At 39.4% G+C, this 13049-nt stretch overlaps 1 protein-coding gene across 1 annotated transcript; it reads left to right on the top strand.

The window, feature by feature from the left end:
- The first annotated feature begins 2326 nt into the window (after positions 1-2326).
- slc35f6 (solute carrier family 35 member F6) lies at positions 2327-11628 on the top strand. Its single transcript, XM_072362245.1, has 6 exons — positions 2327-2499; positions 5075-5147; positions 6204-6375; positions 6524-6739; positions 6814-6924; positions 9025-11628. The coding sequence occupies exons 1-6, from the start codon at positions 2423-2425 to the stop codon at positions 9507-9509; spliced, it is 1134 nt and encodes a 377-aa protein (XP_072218346.1). The 5' UTR covers positions 2327-2422; the 3' UTR covers positions 9510-11628.
- Positions 11629-13049: the final 1421 nt, after the last annotated feature.

Below are 13049 nucleotides of genomic sequence, written 5' to 3'. Positions count from 1 at the left end.
TTTCCCCTGACTCAGTTCTGCAAAAGTTTGATTTTACCTACAGGCTTCATTAATTTGATCTGATTTGTCTAAGCTAACCTTTGATAGTACTTTTTGTAGTGCTTGCTCTTTTCCAGTGACAGCTTCCAGGAACATTTTGTGTTCATGAATTGCCATGAAATGTATCCAGAAGACAAAGCCTACAAATTTGAAACTCTTACGTTACCTGGGGGTCATATATTATGATGTAATGGATTTCCTCTGTAGTTAACAAACATCAGCGCTTAATCTAATCTGATTCAACTGTACAGCGTCTTCTTTTCTGTTATGTCCTTGTCCTGCAGTAGCAATGACTTCTCTCTTTTTTTGCATTCATATCAGCACTTGAGCAGAGTTATGACAGCTAAATGTTAAGTGGAAGGAGCCAAGAGGTTTTTAATGCTGTCTGCAGAGAGGGGAGAGATGAGACACTTCACAGGGAGTCATAGAGCAGATGATTCCTTGTTCTCATCAGGTGTCTGGGAAATCACCTAGAATCCTTTTTAGCACCCTCCGATACCAGAGCTGAAAATATACCTGCTGTAAAAGCAACCTTAATTTCCTCTGGCTGGATAAAAAGTGATTATAGGCAATGCATCACAAAACAGGGTTGATTTTAAGATGTTTTTTCCCAGTACTCATGGTTGAACTGGGGAGATGTGGCACTTTGGGAATGACAAATTGAAAACCCAGCTCCTTAATTTAACTTATAATCTTTTTTTAAATGACGTTGACCTATTCTTTACGTGCTTCAAAAAGCCACCGATTGGCCAAATATGGAACAACATCCTAATGGAAAGTAGAATTCATGTTCTAATTTTAAGCAGTGTGAGGCCACACAGGGGAGAATTAACAGTGGTCCCACTTTCAGATCTTAGACAGTCCTCTAGTCTTTGACTCCACCTGCTGTTAATCCATGATGTTTTTCATGCAGCATTTAAGGTCATCTTGAACATTTCTTTTTTTGTAACTCTGCAAACATGAACTCTTGAATTTAAGTTAATTGAATTATAAATAATGGCTTAAAAGAATGCTTAAAAGATCACTTTTTCTGTTGCCATTAAAGAATGTAATTAAAGTCTAAAACTAATATCTGAGTTCAATGAAATGCTGAATCTGGGGGAAAAAAAGCTGTCCTGCTTTTGTCTTGAAGTCACAAAGAACATTTGTTTATTCATTAATTCACTCATTTTCTGCTGCTTCATGCCATGCAGAGTTGTGGAGAAGCTGGAGCCTATCGCAGCTGCCATCAGGCGAGATCCAGGGTACACCCTGGATAGGTCAAACAACCATACGTACTCACCAGTGTAGTTCATTTAGAATCACCAGTCAACCTAACATGCATGTTTTAGACATTGGGAGGAAGGGGTTACTTCATATAGAAACGTCCCAGCTGGGATTTGGTCCAGAAACCTTATTGCTAACCACCACACCACTATGCAGCCAGAGGGACATCCATTTTCCACAGATTTACAGTAATACTATTTTACAACTGAAAATAGTATACTGTTTCTAATGCCTGCTTTTTTAAAACTACATTTTGTAGGGTTTTGTCTGCATAATGATTTAACTTATCACTTCTCGTACACAGGGACTATAAGAACTACTAATACTGGGGTAAGACTAAGAGGTCTTGACAAAGGAAAATTCCACAACAACTGGCCAAATACTGTTTGCTGATCAAAATGGTGTTATCTTATCATAGCTGATAAAATGAAAAGCAAGGAGATACAAAAGAAAAACACAAAACAAATGTTACACAACAATAGATAGATGTAAAATGGCTAAACAAAATAACAATATAAATCTAAAGTGACCTTAAAGACATAAGTCACCAAAGTAAGATGTACAACAATGACAAAAGTAAAGGGAAAGTGCCACAAAAGCACACATGATACAATACAAAGAGAAGAAAATGACAATACGGAGTTCTTAAAAAACTGACAAATACACATAAAACAATTTTTTTAAAAAGGTAAAAAAGACGTTCTCAACCTTAGAATGATGCAAACTGATGACAAAGATGTCATAGGCAGACACACAAAATAACAACAAAATGTATACAGCGATTAGGATAGTTGGAGACCCTCTTCATGTCTGTGCACATGTCAGTCTATTCAATGCCTTTAATCATTTAAATAATCCTAAAAGTATTTAACTGCGACCAACTTTTCCATGACTCCACTAACTTTCACACAATCACGAGTTCGTTATATTGTGTTATTTCCGAGTGTTCATGAAGGCAGCATACGTTCTGCGCAGGGGTCAGCTGACCGCATTTTGTCATGTGGCATTCACTGACTAGGAGACGCAGCGGAGTGAGCGTGAATAAACAACCGGGGTACCTTTTTAAGAAAATACAGTCTGGTGGTTTTTGTTTCCAGATTTGTTTCACGTGTCCAGCATGGCTTGGACAAAATACCAGCTGTTTCTTGCGGGGCTTATGCTCACAACTGGCTCCATCAACACGTTATCGGCCAAGTGAGTGAATTGAATTGTGTTTTTCCTCTGTGTCATCTGGTCATAGTTATAGTTAGTTGCTGTACGCCTGAGTGAGGTCACACAAAATAACAGCTAACAACAACTAAGGCTTTTAAATGTAGTGCTTGTTATTTATTTAGTTTTTTTTCTTTTTCCCCCTTGAGTTAACTGTTTTTACATATTTATTACATAGACAGTGAGTTTCCTGCAAAATATTAGCATGTAACTGAGGTAACGTAGATGTAGCTACTGTATTTGCTAGCCGGTAACATTAGTTCATGAATTAAGTGAGGACAGACATTTCGATGTTGTTGATATTATTTTGTGAGGCTGCTGTCAGCAAACAACAGCAGATGATACTATACAAGCATAATCTAAGCTCAGGTTTCATAAAATCTCACAAACTCGCACTGCATCGATGTGTTCTCATTGTCATGGGCTATCTGTGTTGCACAAACCTGCCCTGCTGGCACAAACGCTCAAAAATGTTCGTTGAATAATTGCCTTGTTCTTCCTCCTGTGTAGCTCACAGGTAAACACATCTCCGAACTGTGATCTCATTTGTTCGTGAGAATCATGACGGCTCCGTCACAATGGGACGATGTCAATATCAGAAGCTAAACAATTACTTTAAGGCTGTTTAATTTACATTAACTTTTTAGAAGTAGCATTTCTTTATTGTTATATATTTCCCTCCATACATGACTTAAACCTAAGTACTGGTGTTTGATCACAAAACCTTTGTGCAATACCTTTCATTAACAGTTGCATATTCAAAAGACCTTTTCAGCATTTATCTTCAACAACAGGAAATGGGACGTCCCACAAACCTTTGAGCAGCAGTTAACTGAAAATATCTATAAATATGATTTGTGGTTATCTGTGGCTATCACAGTAGACTTCAGGGTTAGCGTCACACTTCTTGATGATGAATGAACATCATGTGCTGCAGGCCTGAGATCACTTATGGCAACAAAGTGTTGACTTGACAGAAATCTGGCAGAATTAGGTCTACAAAAAAAACCTGCTAAAGATGCAGTTACATTTTCAATATACAGAAGTAAGATCTGATCATTATTATTGCTGTAACCTGGAGTTAGTATTTAATCAAAATGCGTGACATTTTTCTGTAAAAGCTTCTGAAGCCACTCCATTTAATTCAGTAAGCTGCGTGATGATATCAGTGATATTGATGATATTTGTAATGATCTAATAAGCAGGTTGTATTGCATCTTTATAAACCAGTTTTGCTAGGTTGCACTACACACAGCAACCAATGATAACTAGGTATGTAGATGAATGAATAGCTACACACACATACAAAGAAATTGCTGTCCTCTCCAGGTGGTGTGATTAGCTCTTTGTTCCATACCTTAGGTAATCATTTCCCTTCCACATTCAGTTTTGACTGTTTGACCTGTAAAAAGCCTGGGGCTGTAGTGATGAGACTAATCATGGTTCTGTGCATTTATAACAAACACGCAAACATTTTTCTGAGTTTATCAGTTAGTTTTCCTTTCATTTCTCTTTCATTGTTTTTCCTTTCCCTGCAGTTTATAATCTAAATCTAATCATGGCATAATGATGCCTCCACTTCAGTGAATTACAGATGATCTAAAGCAATGATTGAAGTCCTCTCTTCCTGTCACGATAGAATGAAGTTTGTCACGTTAGTGAAACGAGATACTCAGCTTTTTTAACTTCTCCAATAATCTGTTATGTCAGCTTTCTCCCGCCTGACTCTCACGTCTCTGTCCTTTTTGTGGGTTTTGTCATCTGAACAAAACTCATCTCTGCCACGAATCAGTGTGTGTAGCTCTGTGTCAGACAAAACGCGCTGTGTCATGTTGCTTTAACAGGAACACAGCAACTAACAGGTAAAGTTTCACTGCAGTCACCTGATACCTGCCCAGTCACAGTTCCGCCTCCCAGCAGCTGAGGTCACTTACAGCTTCACTTACAGGATTGATAGTTTCGGTGCAGCTTTCATGTTTTTTTGTTGTTTTTTTTCTTTATGCAACTCTGTGCTTTGTAAAGATAATCGATCCAAAGCCAATGGCCACAATAAAAAGGATCATTACAGCAGCCTTGGATCAGCTGACAGGGCTGCCTTCGTCTCTGTTGTGAATTGATGAGTTCACAAGTTTGACGCATTTCAAGGAAGTGTCATGTCATCGAATTTAAATGACAAGACCCTCACATGTCAGTCATGCTTCCTCTGGCTGTTGGACTATAAAGGTTTTATGCAGACATAAGCACTCATTAACCCCGCAAGTGAGACACAGTGTCATCATCTTTCAGTCTGAAAGTGCAGTGTCTGACTGCACTGCTTTTAATTTTTTTATATAAATGAAAGGTATTTAATGGGAAAGGCAGAAATCCTTCACAGTTCACCACAGTGCAGTCAGTTGCTGCTGCTTAATCACACAGAAATTAGTGTTTGTTTCTCTTTTTTATATTTCTTAAAATGAAAACGGGCAATATGGCAATCACTGACATATTTTCTGTGATGTTAAGTGTTTCTTTGTCTAAAATATCCGTAACAGAGTTGTAACAATGTGCTTTTGTCTGGCAGATGGGCTGACATGTTCACTGCAAAGGGTTGCCATGATGACCCAGAACACGGCTTCTCTCACCCATTTGTACAGGTACAGTAACAAACAAAATGCTGTCTGCATTTTGTAGCACTTTGGACAAAGGGTTAAGGACTGAATATTGAACCTTGGCACTTGTTCTGATAACATATGTGCCACTGAAAAGTATCGCCAACGGTCAAGTCCAAAACTCTGGTCAAACATGTAGTATTTTTAACTTGTTATTACAGTTTTTGTAAATTAAAAAGGAGGTTTGAACTTTCATCTGGCTAACGTGGTTATTCCAGCTGGAAAAAGAATCAAAATTCTAAGTAAGACATTGTGTTATAGACTGATGTCCAAAATGTTCATATACTTAAAAAAAATCAAATTCTTGAGAAAATGCCAGCTTCTGTATCATTTCCAACGGAGGTCAATTACAAGTCACAGCTAAAACTTAAGCTCTTTGTGAGCTGTGCAAGGTTGGCCTCGAAGAGCATCAACTGAGGATGACGCCACAAGAAATGAATTACAGAGAACGATATAAACATTTTGGAGTGGCCAAAGTCAGAGCTGAGAGCTGAATCTCATCCAGAATCTGTGTGGTGATGGAGCCTTCAGGCTTTAAAGACCATCACAGAAGATGGATGGTTCAAAATCCCAGAGGAGACGTGCAAAACAACGTATCAATTATGAAATACTGCTTTAGAGCTGTGTTGTCAAATAAAGTGTTTCCATTTATTACAGAGAGAGTATAATGAATTAAGAGCATGGTATCTTTTGTAAAAATGGTGGGAAAAGTTTTTAAATGGGTCAAATAATTTGTTTACATCTCTTAACACGAAGTCTTACCATCTATTGCCACGAGAAAAAGCTTTGGTCAAATGACAGTCACCAAAAATCAGCATAAAAAACAGCACCAGTGTGTGTTTATATTTTAAAATAACTCTGAGGGGAAGCATGTTTGGAAAGTGCTGCAACTAGTTAGGAATCTCCTGGCAACAAGATGATGCATCTGAATGGGGCTTAAACCTAGAACCATACAAGCTTACTAAGTTTTCTGCCCAAAGTGAATGAGATCAGAGGAACAACTGTCTGTCTCTGTGTATTTCTGCAACGCTCGCTGTCCAGGCGGTGGGAATGTTTCTGGGCGAGTTCAGCTGTCTCGCAGTCTTCTACATCTTGGTTTGCCATGACAGACGCAGCCCAGAACCAAAGATGATAGCCGGCCAAAGCTTCAACCCTCTCCTTTTTTTCCCTCCTGCCATGTGTGACATGACGGCCACCTCCATCATGTATGTTGGTAAGTGGCCGCAACCTTTTGTGCTTGGCAATATGGAGGAGGAATAATGTAATTGTTTTTTTGTCTACTTTTTCTTTTTCTCATGTCTGTTTATCTCTATATGTTTCTTAGTTATATCTGTAATGAAAACCTTCCTTTCTTCTTCCAGCACTTAGCATGACGAGTGCATCTAGCTTCCAGATGCTACGTGGTGCAGTCATCATCTTCACCGGTCTTCTTTCTGTGGCTTTTCTGGGGCGACGCCTGGCGCCCAATCAGTGGCTCGGCATTTTCATCACCATCCTGGGCCTGGTGATAGTTGGCCTTGCTGACTTTGTCAGTGGGCACAGAGATGACTCACACAAACTCAGCGACGTAATCACTGGTAAGATCTTTATTTTTATTGTGGCGATTAGGTTTCATTAGCTGTTAACTAAGGCACTGTTTTCTGCCCTGCAGGTGATCTTCTGATCATCATGGCTCAGATCATTGTTGCAGTGCAGATGGTGCTGGAGGAAAAGTTTGTCTACAAACATGACGTCCATCCTCTTCGAGCTGTTGGAACTGAAGGTGAAGCAGCTCTTTGTCTGCAGCTCTTCATGCAACACATGTTTACACTCATACTAACTGACGGATGGACTTTCATTCCCTCAAATCACAGACATGTAAAAAAAATTAAGAGGCAAAAAGAAAATCAATCAAGCCGAATACCTTAATCATTGATATTTAGAGTAGTCAGTCATGAGGAAGGCAAAGTTCAAATAGCGAAAACATCAACAGACGATTCTATCATTGTTTCCCAACAGATAACATAAAGTCACACTTTAAGCAGCAAATATATCCACATGTGAAGTATTTGAATGCCCTAATTTATTTCCCTACATGCAAAAGTATTATCAGCTCAGAGGGACAGAAAGTTGCTGTACCTTCTCATCATCGTAGGGGTACATCCTGGACATGTCATTACACACTCAGGGCCACTTAACCTGCAGTAACTTGAACATCCTTGAACTGAGGATGGGAAATTCGTGCAGGCACAGGAAAGACATGTGAACTCCATATAGACGCGTGTAACTCCTGAAAGTGGCCTGGAGAGCCGGGGGGGCTGAGATACACATCTTTGCTCCTCACCACACCATTGTACTTTAGAGTACCAGGTCACACAACCAAAAACTAGATGACAACATACTTTTGCCACAATAAATAAAGTTAAGAAAAGACACTTGTCATAACAAAGTTGGCGGCGTAAAACAACCACTGGCAGATTCAGCAGAGAGACCCAAGATAATGACAACAGAGGAAGTGAGGAAGAGATTAAATGTACACGGGACAAGGATAAATATTGAATTGTATTTTACTGTTGGAAAGAACTCAGAGGAAAAAACAGGATGACAGATAGATGCGGAGTGAACTGTGTTGTTGTAATGGAAAAGTGATCACAGATTTGCTCTCTTGTTCTGATGGGACTGCTTTCCTTGAGTCTGTTCTGAAAGTTGCCGACATGCGGGTTTATAATCATGAAAAAATCACCATGATCATTTCTTTATTTATTCTGTGTAGGTTGTAAATCAGAGAGGACTGAAGCTGTGGCTGATTCCAGTAATAAATCCAATGAAACATGTTTATACACTCCAGACATTTACTATAGTGCTCTGTGTCAGGGCTAAGAGGAAACACACATTACAGCAGCGGCATGTTCGTCTGTCCTATTCATCAGAGATTAGAACGTGAATTATAACCTAGTTATTAAGCCGTAGTTAGCCACCTCAGTTTAGTTTCCGACTAACTTGTAAATAAGGTCTTTCATGTAAAAATGTTGGGTCAGTTTTTGCAAATATACGCTAAAGCTGGATGGATAAACAAGCAGCTAATATTTTGCAGCTTCATCAGATGATGAAAAGTGTTTGTTTGCTCCAAGTGGTCAAAACAAATGGGTTAGGGCTGCTTTATCGTATCTGGCACAAAGAATAAAGGTGACAAAGGAGTTGTTTCACAGCTGCTCTTTTAACTAGTCACTTAGATAAGATGCCTCCTTTTTGGGCAGATACAGGCATTGTTAATACACCAGAAAGATTCTTCTTCAAGAAAGCTATGCTGAATACCAAACGTCCCTCCCTGAAACTTCCATGCATGGACATGTCTTGTCTGCCGCTGCCAAGGCCTCCTGTCTGCCAGTTTGTACCCACCAACGACCCCTTCACAGTCATAAGCACACAAAGTTCATTCTTCTCTCCTGACTGGACAGCAGTTGTGCTCCTCTCTCTTTGTAGCCCTGTAGGAACAAATCAAACACTTTTCATTCCTTCATTCTTCAGTTTGGTGGGTTAAATGAAGTGTTTAGAGTTGGTTGCAGTCTGCAGTTTGTGGTTGTAGATGTCTCCATATCCAACACTTTGGCCTTTTTGAGTTCAGGAAAAGACAATGATGCCAGTGTTAACCAATGAAAGGATCTTGGTTACAAACTGCAGCCAGCACCCCAAAATCAGGTCCCACAATGAATCTGAACATTGGAAAACACATAATTTTACTGTTAGTTTTCAGGCTTTTGGCAGTCTTGTGGTTAACCAGAGGATTTGTAGTACTGAATGTTGGCAGTGAGTAAGGTTATCTTGTTAAAAAATTTGGGGACTGCTGTTACTGGTCCGAATAAATTGTGCTTTCTATTTTCAGGCCTCTTTGGTTTCATTGTCCTGTCGCTGCTGCTCATCCCCATGTACTTCATCCATGTTGGCGACTTCAGCGGCAATCCTCGGCAGGTTCTGGAGGACGCTATAGATGCCTTCTGTCAGATTGGCCACAAGCCTCTCATTGTTTTAGCTCTTCTGGGCAACACGGTCAGCATTGCCTTCTTCAACTTTGCTGGGATCAGCGTCACCAAAGAGATCAGCGCCACCACCCGAATGGTGCTGGACAGCCTGCGTACGCTGGTCATTTGGGCGGTGAGCCTGGCGCTGGGTTGGGAGCGCTTTCAAGGCCTGCAGGTTCTGGGTTTCTTGGTCCTTCTGATGGGCACAGGGATTTACAATGGACTACACCGCCCCCTGCTGGCCAGGATACCATGCTGCGCTGCGATGATAAACTTAGAGGAAGAGAACAGTGCAGAAGAAAGAGAGAGACTGCTGAGAGATGAAAGGATGCAGGCTGAAGATACATAAAGTTTGTTAATGCGCTCAGCACAGACAGCATCCCACAGACACTGCACCTTACAGGAATGCTGTCAGTCACTTTTTACACATTTTTCTGTTCACACCTCAGGTTTTAACGAATCTCAGACGATCCTGTAAAATTTGTGGAAAACATTTCTGAAGAAACAGTTTGATATTTTGGGAAAATGCACTTGTTTGCTTTCTTGCTGAGTTGAAACAGATAACTTATACCACTCTCATATATTGAATGTAGACTAAAGCTAAAGACGGTTAGCTTGGATTAGCAAAAAGCATATTCTTTGTTCTGACTGCAGTAACTTGCCCAGAAAATGGAAACCTTCTGAGCATCCAAATCTCGCTCCTAGTACTTCCATTGCAAGAAATAAAGAAAGCACCAGGGAGATATTTTATCCCCAAACATGCACCTGGTCGGGAGGTTGTACTTTCAGGGTAAGGCTTGCAAGCTGATCATTTCTGATTGGTCAAGTACTCCGAGCGTCCTATTTCCACATTTCTGTCTAGGTTGTCTCATGTTAAATCCCTGCCATTGCTCAAAAAATCTGTTTACTTTGAAGTTTACTGCAGGAATTGTTACTATTTTTAAAACAAAACTTTCAAACTTGCACATTCATGCCTGGTTTATCCAGCGTGAGTGAGCATGTGAGGAACTGTGCTTACACTTCAACGCACAGCTGAAAGGCACATGTTTTTTTCTCAACTGTGAGGCCTGTCAGATTGTATCATCCTCATCAGCCTGTAAGGGTTCACATGGTCCCTCCACACGGCATTCATCCCAAATATTTGTAACTACTCTGCCCAGGCACCTGGATCAGTCTCTACCCTAATGATCTAACTGATCAACAAACCAGACAAAGAAGACGAAGAGCAGACGAACCATACTGACGCTTGTTTTGAGGAGAAACCCTGCAAGAGAATTGCTTGTTACATACCACACTTCTACATTATATTGTAGACAGATTATATGTCCATCCATGTGTGGGAAACTTCAGCCGTGTATATACTAATCGGTTTGTGTGAGTGGACCTGGAAAGCATGTGCTTAAAGCCTAAGCATCATTGTAAGTTTTTCTGAAGCTGCTGTAGCTTCACTGCTGTAGCTCAAACCTGCTCCTCAGACAGACCCCAACACAGCATAAAGAAAATACATTTTCATTCATCAATGGAATAAAGTAATAAAGGAATGCCTTGATCATTCATGTGACAAAAAGCATCACACACATTTGGTCAAAATGTGGCTAAAAGATGTGAATAAAGGGCTGGTTGGCAGATTTAACTGTCATCTGACACGGCAGGCCGGCACTAACTAGCTAAACAAACCAGGTTCCTTTTTTGTTCCAAACTTTTGAGAGTGTTGTCAGTTATCTCACCTATCATTCTGTAAGACAGACAATGTGTTCATATCCCAAAATGTCAGACTATTTATACAAGTAAATAGATAGAAAAGAGGGCAGCCTGAATAAGCTGTTCTCTCATAATACAGGTTTTGAAGGGATTTTTTTTATTTTTTCTGGGTTTTTTTTAAGAGGTTTTCTGGCAGGAAACAAAAACAGCTTATATCAACGTCAACAGACACGTTTTCCTTACGGCAAAGGAACTTGAACTGTTTCTTTGTGTGTGTTATTGAGTGCTAAAAGCACCAATTCATCAACACTTCTTTCAGTATAATTGTTTGTATATTTGTTTTGATAAATGGACCATCGCCACATCATGTTTGATAGTAATTTGAAGAAGGTAAAATCTTTCTGTAATTCTTGTGATCTGTACAAGGTATGTTGATCTCTGTGCAGTTTTAATGATTGTGCCACAATGTTTCAGCTTGGAAATGTGCTCTTGATTCACGTCCTGGAATCCAATGCACTTTGAAAAGTTGTCCACTCTTCCGTGTTGTTGGAACAGACAGAATGTATGGCGAGTTCAAACAGTGATTTGTTCTGGTTATCAAAACCCTGCTTCTTCCCCTCTGTTTAGATATCCAAGCTGTTTGCTGTAACATACAGAAGGAAAAAGGGAACTTTCATTAAATCACTCTTATTAAATTTTAAAATTCTGTTTTCTCAGATGTATGCTGAAAAGCTATACATTTTATAGAATAAATGCATGAAACAGAACGTTTTTTTTTTTTTAGATTATTCTAAACTGAATGTTGGGTTTCATGCTGTTGGTTGAATATATTTATGGGGAGAATTGCTCCAATTTTCAGAAACAAAAATAAAAATTACCTTAAATTGTAGTCTGAACTATGATTTTGTGTCTCAAAAGGGAGAAAAGTGAAGGAAACTATATAAAACTGTTTCTGTCTATTCAACACGTGCGTCCCTCAAAATCCCTAAAATTTTGAGCATATATAAATAAATATATATAATATACACACATATATATATATGATATACAGGTATTTACCTCAACTTTACAAAAGCCACCCTGGACCTTGCATTTACTGCACAAAATTGAGAAAAAAAATCAAATAAAAATTTGACACTGTAAGTAAAGATAAAAAGTGTCAGTACAAGGGTCTAATATCCCCAGCAGCTGACACCTGCGCTCACTTCCTGAGTCAAGCCAACATCCCCCCAAAAGAGCCTTTTTACACTTTAATGGAGGTCAAAGGTTAAAACCAGGAATCCCCAGAGAGCTGTATGTTCGACCACGTCGAGCTTAATGGACCAGGACGAAGGAACATGTGTTAACTGACCACACACACACACACACACACACACCTATACATACTGATTTATTTTAATTAAGTGCATGAACACATTAAAAACCATACATTAGCGGTTACTCTGATTTTAATAGTCACCTCTGTACTATCCATTTGTATTCTATTCAATTAGATTCTATTGATTTTAATGCACTTTGTATTATGCAGTTTGACATTATCGGAGAGCTTTCCCCACAGAGCTGTTTAAATTAAACAGCTGCAATTATTCAAGCTTAGTCTTCCCAAACTGTTTCATAAATATGACAATGGGTTCAGTGGTCACATCAATAACAGTTACAACAACTGAACTGACAACAGAGCAGGATGCTGGCAGCAAGACGAGTCTGAGAGGTGACATGGAGCAGCCATGAAGCAGAGTCTCAGGGTTTTTCTGTTTTGAGACCAAATGAAGACTCTTCCCACTAATCTAACCAATGTTTATTCATTTAGTGAAAAAAATGAGCACAACTGACATGTGACAGTCATGTAAAGTGGGATCCAGAGATAAGTTTTTGAACAAATTTTTGGGATTAGAAGATTTAGTGCTTCATGACAATAAAATGCACAAGTTCTGACATGTAAGATCAATACTGCAGATTCTGCACTATTTTTATGTCTGTTGTCAAGTTGAAGCAGGTTTATGAAACTGATGTATTTTTGTTGCTGATGAGTTACATCTCTTTGAATTGCATCCCAGAAGACATCTGGGATTCATCTCACAGATGAATTTGATTGACTCATCAAAGGCTTTTTCAAGCAACTCAGCATGCAGTGGTTGTACTGCTCCAGTTCCCACCAGAATATAGCTTACTGCTGCAGAAGGACATA

The sequence above is a fragment of the Leuresthes tenuis genome, unplaced genomic scaffold (genome assembly GCF_036924035.1).
Source record: "Leuresthes tenuis unplaced genomic scaffold, fLeuTen1.0.hap1 SCAF_13, whole genome shotgun sequence".
Classification (NCBI taxonomy): domain Eukaryota; kingdom Metazoa; phylum Chordata; class Actinopteri; order Atheriniformes; family Atherinopsidae; genus Leuresthes; species Leuresthes tenuis.
The sequence above is the reverse complement of the archived record's forward strand: the minus strand, read 5'-3'. Positions and strand labels throughout refer to the sequence as shown.

Coding starts and splice junctions, on each gene's coding strand:
- slc35f6 (XM_072362245.1), top strand. CDS start 2,423: ATGGCTTGGACAAAATACCAGCTGTTTCTTGCGGGGCTTATGCTCACA. Junction 2,500..5,074: donor ATCAACACGTTATCGGCCAA/GTGAGTGAATTG, acceptor TTTGTCTGGCAG/ATGGGCTGACATGTTCACTG. Junction 6,376..6,523: donor CACCTCCATCATGTATGTTG/GTAAGTGGCCGC, acceptor TTCTTCTTCCAG/CACTTAGCATGACGAGTGCA.